The sequence below is a fragment of the Glarea lozoyensis genome (genome assembly GCF_000409485.1).
Source record: "Glarea lozoyensis ATCC 20868 chromosome Unknown GLAREA13, whole genome shotgun sequence".
Taxonomy (NCBI): domain Eukaryota; kingdom Fungi; phylum Ascomycota; class Leotiomycetes; order Helotiales; family Helotiaceae; genus Glarea; species Glarea lozoyensis.
This window is the reverse complement of record NW_007360987.1, coordinates 253,098-271,679: the sequence shown is the minus strand read 5'-3', so window position 1 is coordinate 271,679 and position 18,582 is coordinate 253,098. Positions and strand designations below refer to the sequence as shown.

The window sequence follows — 18,582 nt, the reverse complement described above, 5'->3', positions numbered from 1 at the left end:
GAATTAAATATCGTATTTTGACTTAATTCAGAGCAGGTGGTTAAATCCGAAACCATCAACTTAAACCAAAGAATTCACAGACATTTTGGATTATTTGATTGCTAATGATATGATTGTCCCGCTCATCGGCCTTCGATGACCCCGATGTTTCTGGAGTAGATATAACGGGACTAAGAGTCGCTTATTTTATACTAACACCTCCCCCTATTCTATCTGAGGTACTTGGATACTTGACCAACAAAGCAAACAATGGAGTTCTTTTGGCCTGGTGGACTAAACAAAGTTTTAAATTACGGAAATTGATTAAGGATTTTGTGTTTCCTTTTAGTTATTTTGATTATCCTGCAAAATCACTGCCCAGTTGATATGACTTAATAGGACATTGTGATAAAAATATCGAGTCTTCAGCAAGCGCAAATATATATTCAGTATTTATTTTGCTAAGAATCTATGGGACTTTACTACTGCAAAAGTCTTGTTCTAAGCCTGGAACTTGTACTGTAAGAACTTCTGATTCTCTTCCATACCACCCATCAAGATAGTGTCATTCTTCTGTTGGTTGTGCGATGCTCTGAAGTGATCAAACTTGCGATCATGCCATGATCTTGCACTGACCAAGTTCCCATTAATATCCTTGAATACCGCATCGTCCTCCGGGCGCAGAAAATACGCCAATGTGTACCTGTCTTCGGTCTGATGTGCGCCGACGGGCAGTACTCTGTGAATTACAGATGAGAGTACACAGTCCGAGAGGAATCTCAAAGAGTCACCAACATTGACTACTGCAAAACCTGAACGTGGCTCTACATGACACCAACCCTCTGGTGTAAGTCTTTGGAGACCACGCTGGCCACTGAGGAGAAAAGTCAAGGTACCAACGTCTGTGTGCTTGTTGTGACCTACACCGTGTTCTGTTGTATCTTGCTTTGGGTATTTCAGAAAAGTGAGGTTCGTCCTGGTAGCAATGCTATCTCTATGATAAGATTCGAAGCGGTTGTCATTATTGCGACCCATGGTTTGGGAAAGACGTGACAATATCATCAGAAGTATGCTATGGACATACTTCGCAAAGCGATCGAAAACCTCGATATTAGTTTCGACAACAGTAGGTAGCTCTTGAACGTGATCTCTGAGTTGATTCCACGAGACCTAAAAGTTGTCAGTACATTGTTTCGATAGCAATTTTGCATTGGAATAATTGACCTTAAAAGATTCATAGTAATCTGGTAACCCGTCCAGTACTCCGGCAGATGTTGCAACTGGTTCATAGCCGATGGTATCACTTTTGCGGTCGTCCTTCATCTTTTGATCCAGAGGTTCATTGAAGTACTGTTTGATGATTTCAAGCAGGGCTTCGTAGTCGACTAGTAATTGTTTGTGATCCCGTAGATCCAAATAGAAAAAGCCATCTTGCGCACATGCTTCCAACAGTCGTTTTGACTCTTCAGCGTTGTTTCCTTCAAGTCGTGATAGGGACAGAGAGGATAATTGTGTGCTTTCTGCCTGCTTGATATAATCCATTGTGTCCGCCGATACAGGTGAAAATTAACTCAGCCAAGGGAAAGTTCATACATCAAAGTGGTGTTTGTATCAAAGCTGCAGATGTTTTTTCAATATAAACCACTGTTATCATGACACAAAGGCGTTGAATAGCTAGCTGGCTGCCCGGTGGAGGTGAGTGGCTTAACTTTCTGCACTTTTCACAATACCGCACCGTTGAAATCCAAAGTACCAGTAAGATTCCTGACATAATACTTGGCCCCCTAGCCTATAATTTCTACAAAGCCCGGAGCGGAATCCAGGCATGGTCTATTGGAGATCAGATCATTCTGCGCGCTCATATCTTACTCCAGACGAAACATACAACTCGCGCTTAAGATATAAATTAAAGCGCTGACACAGTGTTCACATTATCACTCTCGTGTTTAATTCGAATCCAACATCGGGAAAGACTGAATTAGAGTTATCAACACCATGGCAATTCAAACACTCGACTATAGAGACTTTCAGTATGGCGGTCAAGAGCAACACAGAACGTTTTGTCACAATCTCTGTGAAACTTTGTCAACTTGGGGGTTTATCAAAATACAGAACACATCTATTCCAGACGCTGTCATAGACGAGCTTTTTTCATATGTTAGTACACTTCAAGCACAATCCCAAGAGAAAGATATACTAACTCATGGTTAGAACAAAAAATTCTTTGCCTTGCCTGAACATATTAAACAAAAGGCACGTCACCCTGCAGCACCCAACCCGCATCGTGGTTGGAGTGCTGTCGGACAAGAACAGCTATCGAGAATCGCTGGTTTCGAGAAAGACGAAGAAACCGACGGTTTCGTGCCTGAATACCGAGTATGTTAAAAAATGAGATTTGGTTCTTAAACCGATGAGTTCTGACCCCGCAAGTAGGAGTCTTTCGATCAAGGTGCAGCCGATGATGAACTTTTTCCCAATCGTTGGATTGATGAGGATGACTTGCCCGGGTTTCGCAAATTCATGGAAAATTATTATGAGATGTGTTACAATTTCCACACTCAGCTTCTTCGAGCAATCTCAACCGGATTGAGTCTTCCTGAGGATCTTCTTTTGTCCAGACATCAGACCGATACAAGTGAGCTGCGGATGAATCACTACCCTGCCATAGCTTGCGAGAACCTGAAATTTGGAATGAGAATTGGTGAGCACTCAGACTTTGGAACCCTTACACTTTTGCTGCAGGACTCTACAGGCGGCCTACAAGTTGAGGATCAGAAGAAATTAGGCACCTTTATCCCTGTGGAATCGGACAGCAGATACGAAGTTATTGTCAACGTCGGTGACTGTCTACAACGCTGGACAAACAGGCGATTACGATCAGCAAATCATCGGGTGCATCTGCCCGAAGGCAAAAACTTCAAGTCTGACGAAGTTTTGGCTGATCGCTATTCGGTTGCATATTTTGGCAAACCGGACAGAAACGTACTAGTTGACTCATTTCCAGAGTTTTGCAGAGGTGGAGAAAGCAAGTACAACGATCATATGAATGCGCTAGAGTACAATCAGACAAAACTTCTACGCACATATGCGTAGAAAGTTGAACCAAAATGTATCATGTATATTTCTTCATGGACTGCTGTGAGGGTTTCAAAGTTTACATTTCTTTTTTAAATTCATCAAATGTTGCATTTGGCTGATGTTTTGTTTAATGATGCTTAAGTAATCTCATAGAACGTGAGAACTATCCTGACTTCCTAGGTATAATATATAAACATCTAAACTCACCCATAAAAAGGCACAGAAAAGGAAAATTGTGCGAACATTGACAGCTATGACAGAAAATTTTCCTCTTCCGCCGCTTCTTGGTGTAGGTAAGTTATTGCTCCCATACGGTCGGTGATGCTTCTAGTCTGACATATCTTTCAGATTGGGATCACCTGGGATTTGAACCTCTTGAAGGTAAGTAGAAACTCATGAATTTGTGTCAGCATATGATGGTGTGTCTTTTACTGATTCAATTGCTTTTTGAATAAAAGTGAATGGCCATGTCGAATGCACCTTTTCCACGACGACAAGCTGCTGGACCGAACCAGTATTCGTCACCAATCCGTATCTTCCAGTTCATGGTCTTGCGCCAGGCTTGAACTATGGTCAACAGATCTTTGAAGGAATGAAAGCTTTTCGAAATCCGTCTGGTGACGTTCAATTGTTTCGACCTGATCAAAATGCTCTGCGGTTTGCACGCTCTGCTCTTCGTGTCGCCATTCCACCTGTACCTACCGATTTATTTTTGCGAGCTGTAAACACGGCCGTTGGCATGAATACGGATTTTGTACCGCCTCACGGTACAGGCGCGTCATTGTATATACGACCCATGGCATTCGCCTCAAGTCCGACCGTTGGGTTGTTCCTAGCGTCTCAATTCAAATTTTGCGTTTACGTACTCCCAGTGTCACCTCTTCACGGCAAAGCCACCCAAGAAGGTGCCAGCGTGCTTGTGATCGAGGATTTTGATCGTGCAGCTCCATTAGGCACAGGAAACGTCAAAGTCGGGGGTAATTATGGGCCTGTCCTAGGACTGATTGACGAAGCAAAAAAGCAAGGGTTCAATCTTACATTGCATCTCGACTCTCTCAGCCACAGCTTGATCGACGAATTCTCCACGAGTGGGTTTATTGGAGTGTTAAATGACGGGGAAGTTCCAACAATTGTGGTATCAGACAGCCAGCAGGTTGTGTCAAGTATAACTGTTGACAGCATCTGCGAGTTAGCGAGAGCTTTCGATTGGCATGTTCAAAAGCGGCCTGTGAGTAGCATTGCACTCAATGAATCTTCTCACAAAATGTTACTTCCAACTAACTATCACAGATATCTTTCTTGGAGGTGGCTCGGTTTTCTGAGGTCTATGCAGCTGGCACCGCCGCCGTTCTGGTACCTGTAGAATCGATACTACGGCGGTCAACAGGCGAACATGTTGTTTATTCCGTCGAGTATTCATCACCAACATCTTGTTTTTCACGATTATCCACAGCCCTCCGAGATATACAGCAAGGCCTTGTACCTGACGATAGGAGTTGGATAAAGTTAGTCACTAAGCCATAGCTGTCGTCCTTGAGGGTAGCAATACATAGCATAATATAATCCGGTAACTGATGTACAGTAAAAATATGGAAATTGAATCTTACATGAGCTGGAGTAACTCTTATCATATTGAGGGTTTAAATCTTCAACATCTTTAATAATGAATCAAATTGCTTAAGCGCTTGTTGGCCATACATAGTCTACATAAAAAGCGAACGAAATTATTCATCATAAACAACCATCTCGTAATAATCACAGGGTTATGCTCTATGCTATCAATTTGACAAACTGAACTGGTCGCCGGCTCCACTATAATACTTCAATCTACCAACACTCCACTTAAATTCTCGCGCATACACTGGTTGGACTTTCTGGGAAGCCACACACATGACCGCCACTAAAATGTCACCTTTCGCCAATTGAAGCGGTAGAAACCTGTATGTTTGGCCTGGTCTCTGAAAATTATATGTAATCCATGAAAGATTCAGATAACTCTAAATACTCTGCTTAGTCCGCCCTCGAAATCCAAAGATATCATTCGCTTAAGATAGACTTGCTTACTGCCTTGTTTGATCAAAGCAGTAAATCGTAGACATGTTTGACACATTATTTATTGCTTCATATCAGTCAGAAAAATCTAGACAGCTCATTCGATATTCTAAAAACAACTCTACTTTGCTGAGATACCCAAATGCCAAGATTATCGATGTGAAGTGACGCCTTTCCTCCATCACAACTTTCGGCAAACCCAGTCTTATTTCTTAAAAACACAATCAAGCCTTATGTTGTAGTCTGGAATAAGATGAAGAATACGGACGAAAGATATAGTATGGCAACTTGCTGTGCTGGTGGGCAGAGCCTTCGCAGCAAATATGGCGAACGAGCGCCTAACATACAGCTTTCTGATCGACAGTGGCCATCGAAGAAACTGACCAAGTCTCCCATTTGGTTGTCTACAGATCTCAGAGATGGAAATCAAGCGCTTCCAAACCCAATGGTTCGTACCTTCCTCAAAATGCACGCAATACCAATATATTCCTTCTTTGCCGTTTCAAACACATCTTACTGACCGACCATTTGGCGACGTAGACATTGCAGCAGAAATGGCGTATGTTCCAGCTACTTGTATCGATAGGATTCACGCAAATCGAGGTTTCCTTCCCTTGCGCATCACAGACCGAATTCGACTTCACTCGCCAGCTCATAGAAACACCAGGTGCTACACCCGACGATGTGACGCTTGAAGTCCTTTCACCCTGTAGAGAAGATGCTATTGCAACATCAGTGCGAAGTCTGAAGGGCGCAAAACAAGCAATCTTGTTCCTCTATTTGGCCACCAGCGATAATTACCGAGAGACTGTGCTTCAATTAAGCGAAGCAGAATGGTTGGACCAAGCCAAAAGATGCGTAGAATATGCCCGTTCAATCACGAAAGATGACCCCGAAAACTGCCGCACAAAATGGTCTTTTGGTTTCGGCTTCGAGGATTTTGCCAACGCCCGTCCGGAAGCAGCACTGCGGCTGGGAGAGACAATCAAAACTGCCTGGGGGCCATCTAAAGACAATCCTGTGATATTGGGCCTCGCCACAAGTGTTGAAGCGACCACACCAAACGTATTTGCAGATCAAGTGGAGTACTTCTCGCGTAACATTACTGAACGAGAGAAAGTGTGCATTTCTATTCATACTCATAATGATCGTGGTGGAGCCGTCGCTTCTGCAGAGTTGGCTTGTTTGGCTGGTGGCGATCGGGTTGAAGGGTGTCTGTTTGGTAATGGAGAGCGTGCTGGAAATCTCGATCTCATCACTTGTTCTATGAATATGTTCACGCAAGGCATTGAGACCGGCCTTGATTTTTCCGACTTACTCGAGATCCGTCGGGTCTATGAGGAAGTCACAAATCTTCCTGTTCACCCACGCCAGCCGTACTCTGGCGACTTTTACTTCCGAGCTTTTGCTGGCGCTCATCAAGACGCGATTCGAAAAGGGCTAGCAAAACGTGGTCGCTTAGCCGCGATGCCATCCGGCCTAACCCAGATGTCCAAAGGCATGATCATTAACGGGACGTCAAATGAGAAAATACCTAGTAGTACTTGGCGTGTACCTTACCTACCTCTTGATCCGGCAGACCTGGGATTTTCTTTTGACTCTGTCATTGGGGTGAACAGCCAAAGTGGTAAAGGCGGGATAGCTTGGTTAATCCAGCAAGGCTTAGGTTTCAACATCCCCAACGAATTAGCTGCTCATTACAGTCAAATAATCAAAAAAAGATCCGTCTCATTGGAACGAGGCTTAGCAGCAGAAGAGATCTGCGATTTTTTCCTGGAAATCTACGATTTGAAAAGCTCATACAATACTCAATTGCTCAAACGTCTCCACAGCGGCTTCAGCCAGACTATTGATATGCAGCAAGAACTCGAAGATGCTACAGCGCCTGCAAACAATGCAGCTATGGATATATCCAAGACGATGGGAATTGACGTCCATTGTACCATGGCATCATCTCATGTTATCTCATCCCATGATGGAGAACAGCTTTCGAATGTAGCTTTTGTGCAGTGTGAGATTGAGCAGACGACCCCTTGTGTATGGGGCGTGGGTGTTGCCCTCAGTAGAGAGGAAGCCGTCAATAGATCTCTCCTCTTAGCGGCACGAGTAAGTTGAACCTTTCGCTGGAATTTAAGTTGAACGTTTGCTGACGGCCACCATGAAGTCGTATCTAACATCGATGAAGCGAAAGCCAGGAACGGAGACTCCTGATACTAAAACAAGTGTCAATGCTATAATACAGCCGCTTGAGGTATACAGTTTTAGTCAGAAGGCATAAAATCTTTCATTGGGGGTATTGATGTTCTGAAATTATTCTGGTATTAAATTGATAGAGGTACAGATCCATTCTAGTAATACAAGAGTATGTTTTATACTGACTTAAGGTTTTTCTTTCTGTTTATTGGCAAGTTACAAATGTTAGCAAATCGCGGGACTTTGCCGTATTTACAACCTCTCACCCAATACGCGCTTTCCTTGATATTAATCTCTTTTACTTGTTACATTGTCACATTTGTTTTGAGTTATATCTCTAAAAAGGAAACAATCAAAAGAAAAAAATTCAATTCATTACTAACTGTATATCGCGACTGGGAAAGAGGTGTCAGAGTCCGTTCATAATCAGACTCGTCGGTAGGATCTGTCTAGGAAATGATATCGATGCTCCTCACAGAAAACTGGGTATAAACGAGCAATGATCTTTGCCAACTATGGTCTTCAATTTTTATCAAGACAATTCCTCAAAGCAATAACCACAGCATCACCAAAGTCTGCCGTGGACGCACGCCCACCTATATCAGATGTTCGACAATCATCTTCGATGACTTTTCCAACAGCTGCTTCGATGGAATCAGCCGCTTCTGGCATTGCTAAGGAGTACCGTAACATCATAGCCACGGAAAGTATCATGCCTGTGGGATTGATAATTCCCTGACCTGCTATGTCAGGTGCCGACCCTAGATCTCGATCAGTATCGTGTGACACAGGAATTCTTTTAACAGCCATTTGACAGATACTACGTACCATGAATGGGCTCATATATGCCGCGAACCTTACTTGCATCAAGAACAGTCGGAATCGCGCATAGACTTGCACTTGGAAGAAGACCCAGACTTCCTGGGATAGCACTCGCTTCGTCGCTAATAATGTCGCCAAACATGTTGCTGGTCAATATTATACCATTCAAGCTCGTTGGACGACGCGCAACATTCATTGCAGCAGTATCAATCAGCATATGGCTCAATTTGATTGTCGGGAATTCCGTCTCAAAGACTTCCTTTACCACACCTCGCCACAGCCTACCACAAGCCGCGAGCAAGTTAGCTTTGTCTAAACTTGTCACTGGCAAGTGTGGTTGCCTCGACATTGCCAACTTTCCTGCTAGGCGGGCAGCTCGTACAATTGAGTCGCGATCGTAGTGATCCAGATCGGATGCTGAATTAAATGAGCCATCATGCTCTTGGCGAGCACCGAAATAGATACCACCGGTGAGCTCGCGGACGATGGTGATATCTGTACCACTAACTACATGCTCTTTGAAAGAAGAACAATTTACTAGAGAAGGAGCGATGAAGTTGACTGGGCGGATATTTCCAAAGGCATCCAAGAACTTTCGAAGTCTACCAAGACCCGATTCAACTGGTACAGGTGTTCCATCCCATTTCTGCGTTTTGTCAAGTCAGCTTAAAACATGTCTTTCCTCGATACATGAAAATATATCAATCTTTAGAAACTGATTGCATGGGAACAAGAACTTACTGGGCCGCCTACAGCACCTAGAAGAACGGCTGAGGCCGCTTTTGCGTCTTCAAGAGCTTCTGTCGTGATCGGAGTGTCATGGATATCAAATGAAGCCTATTTTGCATTAGCAATAACCAGATTTGGGTGGGAAGCAGAGCGCAATGGCAAAGCCAAATGTCATCTACCGATGAACTCACTCCACCAATTAAATGATATTTTAGGTTGAAGGATACATCCGATTGATGTTTTCTTTCAATCGCTTTTAATACCTAGTAGATATCAGTAAGAATGCATCCATCAATACTATTCTGGTATCCGAAAAGAAAAGTGAGTTCAGTACCTTGATACCCTCTGCCATAACTTCAGGACCTCCATAATCTCCCGGGAAAACAACGATGTCAAATTGCTTCGTCATGATGCACCGTATTGAATTGAAAGATAAAGTTCAAAGTAGAAATTATCTTGAGTCTTATCACGTAGGAGTGCAGATAGATGCTGGCGAAATCAAACGTGCGTCAGTTTCATACAGTATTCGGGCCTCGGGTAATTTTTGATGAATTAATCGATTTGCTTTTTAAAGTAAACCTTTAATCATAAATTAGAATGCACTTGTTGGTTGAAAGTGAGTGACTCACAGATCCTAGCCATTTGATTGGCCGAGTAAGCAAGAGTATATCTGACAGATGGTTATCATAAAATATATCCACAACCATACGACACACGTGATATTATAAATCATGGTAATCTTAGATCGCCTTAGATAAATGTCTAGGCAATACTTACCTTCATGTAGTTTCACAGTCAAATTGGGTTTTTCTTCCTAGTAAATACACACTCAAAATCAAGAAACGCAAGATACAAAATGCCGAAACCAACAATTTCATACAGTTTAAACGGACTTCCAGCGGCAGCAGTGGATTCGATTGGTTCTTTGCTTGAAATTCTGGCACGTATTCGAGGCATTGTGCTAACCGAGCAGTCGAATGATGAGACAGCATCAATTATTATCTCAGCTCCGGATGTTCACAGACTCGTCGTAGGATCAGATGATTCCCATTACGATTCGACAACCCTCTACATAGAAGACTTCCTCAACCGTCTGTGTGAAGCGCTTGATGCCGTTGGCAAGAAAGCCGAGGCGGGCGCTTTCCGTCACGCTTTGCAACTATATCACACCGACAGAGAGCTTGGGGCACTTAAACATGGCGAATCCGTCACCAACAGGCAGCTTAAAAACGACTCATTCGAGGACTTGGAATTTCTGGTTGAAGCGTGGTTAGTAGCGTTGAATTCCGAAGAATCTGCCAGAAAGTTACCGGCTCCCTTGCCGGTCAAATCACCCGATACTCGGGCCATGACATTGGCGGAAAAGATATTGGCTCATCACGCATTCTCACTGCCGTCATCTGGTGGCTTAAAGTCTGGAGAATTGGTAAGGGTCTCGATAGACTGGATCATAGCCAGTGAGTTATCTTGGGTGGTGCGTTATATCAAATTCAGAGTGACCTACAAGCAAGGGAATCAACTGACAACTCGATAGGGCATGAAACATGGAATGGTCAGTATTGGAGAACTACCATCGGTCTGGCGAAACGATCGTTTTTGGCTGGCCGGAGATCATACCGTTGAACCACGGACATATGACCAACCTCGCGTACGAGAGCTTCTTAACGGTTTGAATGACGCCAAGCAAGAATTTAAGATGACAGAGAACCAGGGATCGAATGTTTGTCTCTAAAACAAATTCTGTCACTTTTGAGCCTCACTTACTAATATCATGGTAGTACACCATTCTTCACACAGAATTTGTGCGCGAGCGGGCCGAACCAGGAATGCTCGCGCTTGGCTCTGACTCGCACACCTGCTCAGCTGGAGCTGTCAGTTGTCTCGCAATCGGGCTTGGTGCAGCCGACGTGATGACAGCACTTGCGACAGGCGAAACATGGATCAAAGTCCCCGAGTCCATCAGAATTGACTTCACTGGAGAGCCAGCTTGGTACATTCGTGGCAAGGATGTTATACTATATATACTAAAAGAGCTCAAGCGAAACACATTTGCGGCGGACAGAATCGTAGAGTTCGGTGGCCTCGGAGCTCGATTTCTTTCCTGCGATGCACGTTTTGCAATAACTAACATGTGTACGGTGAGTGAGCATGGTCCGTTTGCTTAATCGTTGAGACTTACAAGTATAATATAGGAGCTTGGCGGTGTCACGGGTATCTTCGTTCCAGACGAAGTCACCAACACGTTCGTTTCGGGTCGACCGCAAAGCAAGTATAAGTCAAATTCTATCTATTTTCAACCCGATAAGGACGCTTCTTACGCAGCTACATTTCAGATTGACCTCACAATGGTGGAATCCTTCATTGCTCTGCATCCGTCGCCGGACAATGTCGTGCCGGTGTCGGAGAAACTTGACATGAGTTTCGAGGGCTGCTTTATAGGCGCCTGCACTACTACTGAAGAAGAGTTGGTCCTTGGGGCGCTGGTGCTCGAAGCTGGCCTCAAGAATGGCCTCGGCTTAGCTCCAGGAAAGCGCATGGTTGTTCCAGGAAGTATACCTATTGTTAACAGCTTGAGAGAATTGGGACTGTTAGAAATATACGCACAAACTGGCTTTGAACAACCGGCAGTCGGGTGCAGTTTGTGCCTCGGAATGGGAGCAGATCGAGCTGGTGAGGGAGAAAATTGGATTTCATCCCAGAATCGAAATTTCAAGAATCGTATGGGCAAAGGTTCATCATGCTCTCCATTGCCGCGCTGAATTCCTGCTAATTTCTTCATAGGGTCGACCGGACATATCTGCTCCGCAGCGACTGTAGCTGCATCATCATTCAGCATGCGACTGACCAACCCTGCAGCGCTGCTAGCTCAAGTCTCCCCTGATCGGTACAAAGCGCTACTTGAAAGCTGTCAAAGTTACAAGAACCGAGTGCGAAAAGTCAAATCCTCGAAAAAAGAGAGCGTAAAACGCTCTGTATCCGTGATGCCCTCATACGTGGAACCATATCTGCATTTTCGATCGCCTTTGACTGAAAAGCATACTCAAATGCATGCACCAAGCGGGGGCGAAGGAGAACAATGTGGTAACCTCGACATTATTGAGAGCAAGATATATGCTCTAGGTGACTTTGTCGACACAGATGCAGTAAGCAGAGACTTGTTCCTTCACCTCTCTGATGTTTCCGGAGAGACGATGACTTCAGGCGTGCTAACAATGTTGGAGATTATCCCTGCTGCATTCATTCTCGAGAGCCCGACGGACACTCTTCTCGGCAGTCATGCCTTGGAGTTCACTAACCCCGACTTCCGCGACAAAGTACGTCAAGGTATGCGTGTAGTCGTAGCTGGAAAAGCATTTGGTTGCGGCTCATCTCGTGAAGAAGCACCACGGGCTTTGAAAGGTATGTCTTGTGCTTTTTTTTGTGCCCACACATACCGTCAAATTCTTGATGTATTCATGTAGATGCCCATAATTCCGTGACAAATAGCCTAGTCTCGTGGCTAATGACTGCTGCATGACTAGGACTGGGTGTGCAGTGCGTGATTGCAAAGTCGTTCTCTTTCATTTACGGCCGCAATCAACCCTCCATCGGTTTACTGGGGATCAACATCGCAGACGATAGGTTCTATGAGCTCGCCAAAACAGGCGCAGGTATTAAAATTGATGTTCCTGGACGGGTTGTGCGACTTGAAGGGCAGAATTTCCCTTTTGTGCTCGATGACATGGAGCTGTCCTTGATTAAAAACAACGGATTAGCTACCGCATATAAGAAATATGGCAAGAATGTGTTCGCATTGCTATGCAACACCAAGAGTTCTCTGAGGCCGTCAGAACTTGCAGAGTTGCAGTTGAAGGGCGTTAGCGATGGAATGCAGACGAGTCTCGAATGGTAGAGGTTTATGCTTGAACATATATATCTTTGACCGATAATTAAGGGGGCGGATTAGGGCGCCCATATTTGATTAAATATGACGCTACAACGTACCGCGCCGTGCGCCCAGCCTTCTACACGTGACGGTATTCTACCCCTATCACACTCACACGTGACCCCCTAATTCTTTTTATTATTTTCCATCTCATATCTCTTTTTTATTACCTATAGCAGTCTCAGAAATTCCAATATGGCATAACACGAGTTAATGCCAGCGTCGCATTAATGGAACTGCTATAAATACCGAGGAGGGGAAGATTACGACAAAATTGTGTCATTGTTTGCAAAGAGCGGATATGGTTCTTCTATGAGTGCTCCTACCTAGAGCGAGGGGAGGCTATATTGGAGATAGTCTCTTCTTCTAAGGCATCTTCAGACTCGCCATCAGCAGCCTTCAGGAGAGATGCAAAAAATGATGGCTCAAGAGCGAGTGCCAATGGCTTTCCCTGCTCGATAATACGTCCTGCTTCGAGCACGATGACCTCGTCGTAGTCCATAATGGTGTTCAAATTGTGAGCAACACTAATCACGGTTCGATCCTGGAATTTTTCTCTGATAATATCAACCATCTTTTCCTCGGTCTTCTTATCAACACTGTCATACGTGAGTCAGGCACTGTATATAGCCGCAAAAGATGCAACTCCCAAATCTTGGTCCTAGAGGTGTGTGGGGCTTACCTGCTTGTTGCTTCATCTAAGATGAGTATCTTATTCGGACGCAGTATTGCACGAGCCAGACAAAGAAGCTGCGATTGGCCGTGAGATAGCACGTCTGCATTCGCCATGGCATCCAAGCCACCTTTCTTGTCGATCACCTCCCGCATTCCAACGACCTCGAGGATGTCGAGAAGCTCTTCGGTAGAGAACTGGCCCCTGACATCGAGATTGTCTCGAATAGAGGCATGATAATAGAAAGGTTCCTGTGGTAGTGTGATGAGTTTTGACCTGAGGTCCTGTCGCACAACTGTAGATATGTCTATTCCATCAATTGTGATTGCCCCACTTCGTAAGTCGATCAGTCTTAGCAAGGCCGCAAGCGTTGAACTCTTGCCACTGCATTCCGGTGTTAGCATTAATTCTCCACGTTCTTGGACTTGTTAATTCCAATTCCACAAAATTGACTCTTACCTCCCTGTTCTACCACAGATGGCAACTTTTGTGCCGGCCTTGACAGTAAATGAAAGATCATTGAGTACAGGATGAGAAGTAGGCCTGTAAAGAGCGTCAGCAATATCAATACGCTGATTTTGTTAATTCCGAAACCAATTTCATTACTTACGAATAGGCTGCGGATACACTTTGGAATCTTATCACACCTTCGTGCGGCCAGTCTGGTGGTAAAGTTCTGTCTTCACCAGGCAGATCTTCAGAGCTCGTGTTAATTGCGAAGTGTCGTATTCGGGAGACAGCACCCATCGCAATTTCCAATGATGTCCAGGTGTATACCAGGGTCTTCAAGTTAAGTCCAAATCCTACAATGCTGAGCAATGCAACACCAATCTTCGCACCGGATGATTCTCTGGTTGTCAAGGCTATACTGACCAAAATGATGGCAAGGAAAGCAACGGCCAATTCCAACGTCAGATTGAGCCATCGCTGGGCGCAATATAAAAGGTAAAAAGGACGTTGGGATCTTTCAAGCAGATCATGATTCTGATGGGTAAACTTTTCAGTCCAGCCAAACGCGCGGATGGTGACCAAGCCATGGATAGATTCCATAAAGTGTGATAGAAGTGGTGCTTTTGCTTCTAGCTCCAAAAGTCTCAACTGCCGTGACGTCCTCAAATAGAACAATTGAATATAGTAAAGGAAGACTATCAGTGCAGGAATTGCAGCGGCTACGTAACTTGAGCCGTAGATGATAACTCCAATCTGGGCGATGCACGACAAAAATGTGACGGTGGTACCAATGAGGGCTGTCGGGAGTTCCATGTCAATAAGATTTAGGTCTTGAGTGAATCTGTTCGACACTTCACCACTGTCTGTTGTAGAGAAATAAACCAGGGGAGCACTATATAACCGCATAAGTGGACTGAGATGTAATGGGGTCTTGCAGAGCTAAACGAACCTTAGGGCGGAATTCAGAAGGATTCCATGGAACTGAATGGCAGCCTTTGACACCATCCTGATCATCAGCCACCTAGAGACACAGTTAGTGTTGTGTTTTAGAGGATTAAGTATAGCACTACGTACGCGCAAGCTCCAAGGAATATTACAATAGCCATCAACGGCCAAAGTGCGTACAGCGATAAATAGTACGCAAGTCGATAGTTAGCTTGTCTTGCATTTGCTTCTGTCCAGAACTGAATCCAAATTTCTTCAATTGAAGTTAGCTGTTTTATGACCGCACAATAGGTCAGGGGATAATACGAACGTGGAAACACCAAGCCAAAAACGAAGCCAGAGCAAAGCAATACAAACACCCACCACGTTACCCACCCCACTGTGTCGATGTAATACTTATAGATGGTCAGATCTTTATCTCCCCTGTTATCACTGTCAACGGGCTGATGCATAGCACTTGCAACAGCTAGACCTGAGACTGTATCGTCTTTAGATTTCTCCGAATCGCTTATGTTGAGCGTCTTCTGTCGGGTGCCAAGGCTCTCGAGATAGCTACTTGCAAAGACCAAGTTTTGATATGTACCTTGATCGGTAATTTTGCCATCTGATCCCATTACAACAATATGATCTGCCAGCGAGATATTGCGAACTGGAAATGTTAGCTACTTGCCAGTAAGTGAAGCGCCTAAGAACATACCTGAGTTTGTAGCAAGGACTGTTGTCGTACCTCCTTGTCTCAGTATGCCATGAGATCCCAAAACCGATTCAAACACACGTTGTTCAGTTTTTGCATCTAGCCCGCTGAATACGTCATCTAGAATCACAAGATCATTCCTTGCGTAAAGTGCTCTTGCTAAAGCCTACCAAAAGTTAGACTCTGGAACAAGAAAGGCAGCAGCCACCTTTTGGTTGTTAAAGACACACTCACAAGACGACTTTTCTGTCCTCCACTCAATAAAACACCTTTACTACCAATGACGGTATTGTCGCCATCTGGAAGTTGCTCGAAATCTCGATCCAAGGCACAAGCATTCACTACTGTATTGTACCAATTTGCATCGAGGTAAGACACACCAATGATATTGTTCCTGACACTGACGTTTGTCAACCACGGCGACTGTCCACAAAAAGCAGCTTCAGACCTGCCTACGATTACCGTTCCTGTGGTGTGAGGCATCTCACCAAGTATAACCTTCAGTAAAGTTGATTTCCCACTTCCAATGGGTCCAATCACCATTGCGAGGCTTCCTTTTAGGATTGTAAGATTAATTTCTGATATTGCCATTTCGGAGCCCTTGCTCCAACATGCCGAACAATCACGTATAGTGATCATCATCTTAGCGAGCGGCACTTCCCTGAGTACTTCTCCAACGCTATTTGGATGGTACTGACTTTGATCGACAGATCCCATGTCAAGCATTTCTGTTTGGGAAATATCTGAATTACGCAATCTGGGCGAATTAGAACTATCGATGGGCTTAATGTATGATTCGATTGTTCTGGGATCAACTCTTAGGTTGGTTGCTAAATATTGTCTCACTCGCTCAAGACACGCGATCGTAGTTATAATATCCACGCTAGAGCTGATCCATTTTGAGACGGCCTGACCGAGAAGCGAGAATATTGTTAGCGAGGTGTATGCAGAAGCTGCCAATAAAGGTGTGGTGCCTCTGCTGTTGGATATGATACTGTATGTTGCAAAGGCAAACACCGGAGCCATTGTAGTTGAGACATATGCTGTATAAATAGTGTTACTAGCAAACAAGCACAGGCAGCAGAAATCTTTGAACTTACACAATGTCACAATGCCGACAAGAAGTTCCCTGTATTTCAAAGAGATCCGAATTTCATCCAATCTCAAACGCGTTGTAATTCTTTGGACGATATCCGTTGCGCCTGTTGATTTGATGCCTCTGATTGAGCCGAGTGTTGCAATTGTCGAGCTGGTGCGTTTCTCGATCGCTTCAAGCCAGACCTTCTGGCGGTCGCCCAAAAGCAGGCCCATCTTCACAAACCCAAATACACAACCTGTTGCACAACATTTTATTAGTCAAGACGAACAATGTGCAACTTACCGAGAAGCGTGCATATATTACCTATTATAACGAAAACAGCTGCAACGACCGAGACCCCCAGTCTTACCTCAAGTAGCCAAAGAGACAGGGCGATTTCAATCAAGCTAGCCCAGATCTCGTGTACTTCTCTCATTCCATGACCCATGCGCTCGACATCGTTGTTGATCAATGTCAAAGAGGAGCTAGTCGACGTTGAAGAGCTAGTCAAACGCAATGTATGCTGATATATTAAAGATACAGCGCTACCTCGGATTGCGACAATGGTACGGTAATTCTTGTGTTGAGACATTGTCGACATGACCTATGACGCGTAAGTAAGTGCCGTAAATTTTTACGAATGGTTTGATATACTGCTATACCAATGTAGACAATAGCGTAAGCTGCTATCAAGCCATAAGCTACCTTATTGCTCGTGGTTGTCTCAGGCTGTTCCATAAAATTTACAACACGACTAACCAGAAACACTTGCGCGAAACTTACGCCAGTCAAGCAGAGTCGAGGCAAAATACCAGCCAGAAGGAGCCCTTTGAATGTGGCTAGCATAACTTTGAGAAGTGCATGAGGTTTTGAGATATCAGCTACGGGAGGGTGTCAACAACCTGATAATGGAGTGGAGTGCGAAGACTAACCCTTGGCCCATCGACGAGTTATTATATCACGCCATGCGTCGAATGTAAGACCATCGTCGTTGAAGAAAAGATCATCTACTGCCAGTCTCTGCTTAGACCCAGTCAACAGCAAAGGATTGAACCACCAAAAGAAGCTCCGATTGAGTATTCCCGCTGCCTGCTCTGGCGAAGGATGTTTGAATTCGGGCCGGATCAAATTACTTTTCTCCTTAGCTTCCAGAGTAAGAATTATGAACTTGAAACACACGATTGCCGTGAAAATGCTGGCGATGGCAGTATTTTCGGGCATCCTGAATAGTGTGCGTGCTCGAGCAGCATCCATCGGAATGGTGGCGAGTAAGTACACGTTTAAAATGGTCGATGGAAATGCAGACCTGTAGTGCTCCCAGAAAGACAAAATAATGAAAAAAGGTGAAGCTAGGAGGCCAATGGCTATTACTGCGTTGGAAACTTTTGTCGTTGATGTTCTCAACGTCAACGAGAGGATGAGGTGCACCAATTGAAGTAGTACAAAAGATATCCAACATAGCTAAAAAGAAGACATCCATTCATCAGTATATAACTAAGATGGGGCTAGATATTGGCTCTTGACCTGTCGCACTTACTGGCTTGAGGACTGACAGTAAACCTTTTCGTATTATTGATGTTTGGGTCTTCAGTTGCCACGATCGAACCAACACTAGTGAGAGTGCGAGCAGCAAAGGAGCAAGGCAAAGTATGCTCTCTTCAAACAGCAGGGTAAAATCGAAGTTGTCATAACACTCTGTTACTTGTGGTCCAAAGACGTTTTCCACTTCGGTCCGGCATTGCGTCGATTGGGCCACCATAGCCAAAACAGTATCGAGATTTGAACGGAACAAACAAGGTCGTGGAAAGGTTTGGCTACGTTCGGATTCCCTAGGTGGATGGACTCAAGCGCGACGATCTCGTGGAAATACGCACAGGGTATGACCAGTTCATGAGGACTTGTCTCTGTGGACGTCGTAGATGTTGTGGACTAAGAATTCGCCTGCAAAATTATATTTCTTCGGC

At 44.5% G+C, this 18,582-nt stretch overlaps 7 protein-coding genes across 7 annotated transcripts; 4 read left to right on the top strand and 3 right to left on the bottom strand.

Moving 5' to 3' along the window:
- Positions 1 to 480: 480 nt before the first annotated feature.
- On the bottom strand, positions 481 to 1,521 carry GLAREA_10042 (Clavaminate synthase-like protein; the record flags this gene model as incomplete). The annotated part of the gene is made up of 2 exons (XM_008080092.1): positions 481 to 1,149; positions 1,204 to 1,521. The coding sequence occupies 2 exons, from the start codon at positions 1,519 to 1,521 to the stop codon at positions 481 to 483; spliced, it is 987 nt and encodes a 328-aa protein (XP_008078283.1).
- A 453-nt stretch (positions 1,522 to 1,974) lies between these two features.
- On the top strand, positions 1,975 to 3,072 carry GLAREA_10041 (Clavaminate synthase-like protein; the record flags this gene model as incomplete). Its single annotated transcript, XM_008080091.1, has 3 exons — positions 1,975 to 2,136; positions 2,191 to 2,355; positions 2,413 to 3,072. The coding sequence occupies 3 exons, from the start codon at positions 1,975 to 1,977 to the stop codon at positions 3,070 to 3,072; spliced, it is 987 nt and encodes a 328-aa protein (XP_008078282.1).
- Positions 3,073 to 3,310: 238 nt separating this feature from the next.
- Positions 3,311 to 4,581, top strand: GLAREA_10040 (D-aminoacid aminotransferase-like PLP-dependent enzyme; the record flags this gene model as incomplete). Its single annotated transcript, XM_008080090.1, has 4 exons — positions 3,311 to 3,350; positions 3,406 to 3,438; positions 3,516 to 4,285; positions 4,348 to 4,581. 4 exons carry the CDS (start codon positions 3,311 to 3,313, stop codon positions 4,579 to 4,581), a joined length of 1,077 nt encoding a protein of 358 aa, XP_008078281.1.
- A 781-nt stretch (positions 4,582 to 5,362) lies between these two features.
- Positions 5,363 to 7,387, top strand: GLAREA_10039 (Aldolase; the record flags this gene model as incomplete). The annotated part of the gene is made up of 3 exons (XM_008080089.1): positions 5,363 to 5,557; positions 5,650 to 7,215; positions 7,295 to 7,387. 3 exons carry the CDS (start codon positions 5,363 to 5,365, stop codon positions 7,385 to 7,387), a joined length of 1,854 nt encoding a protein of 617 aa, XP_008078280.1.
- A 437-nt stretch (positions 7,388 to 7,824) lies between these two features.
- Positions 7,825 to 9,262, bottom strand: GLAREA_10038 (Isocitrate/Isopropylmalate dehydrogenase-like protein; the record flags this gene model as incomplete). The annotated part of the gene is made up of 5 exons (XM_008080088.1): positions 7,825 to 8,063; positions 8,131 to 8,770; positions 8,866 to 8,961; positions 9,045 to 9,116; positions 9,188 to 9,262. 5 exons carry the CDS (start codon positions 9,260 to 9,262, stop codon positions 7,825 to 7,827), a joined length of 1,122 nt encoding a protein of 373 aa, XP_008078279.1.
- Positions 9,263 to 9,709: 447 nt separating this feature from the next.
- GLAREA_10037 (Aconitase iron-sulfur) lies at positions 9,710 to 12,745 on the top strand (the record flags this gene model as incomplete). Its single annotated transcript, XM_008080087.1, has 6 exons — positions 9,710 to 10,279; positions 10,388 to 10,573; positions 10,632 to 10,991; positions 11,046 to 11,583; positions 11,635 to 12,252; positions 12,375 to 12,745. The coding sequence occupies 6 exons, from the start codon at positions 9,710 to 9,712 to the stop codon at positions 12,743 to 12,745; spliced, it is 2,643 nt and encodes an 880-aa protein (XP_008078278.1).
- A 355-nt stretch (positions 12,746 to 13,100) lies between these two features.
- On the bottom strand, positions 13,101 to 17,839 carry GLAREA_10036 (P-loop containing nucleoside triphosphate hydrolase; the record flags this gene model as incomplete). Its single annotated transcript, XM_008080086.1, has 14 exons — positions 13,101 to 13,377; positions 13,461 to 13,835; positions 13,911 to 13,994; positions 14,062 to 14,793; positions 14,851 to 14,922; positions 14,976 to 15,099; positions 15,157 to 15,495; positions 15,544 to 15,706; positions 15,775 to 16,583; positions 16,641 to 16,874; positions 16,922 to 17,222; positions 17,273 to 17,347; positions 17,402 to 17,499; positions 17,551 to 17,839. The coding sequence occupies 14 exons, from the start codon at positions 17,837 to 17,839 to the stop codon at positions 13,101 to 13,103; spliced, it is 3,972 nt and encodes a 1,323-aa protein (XP_008078277.1).
- Between the last annotated feature and the right edge of the window lie 743 nt (positions 17,840 to 18,582).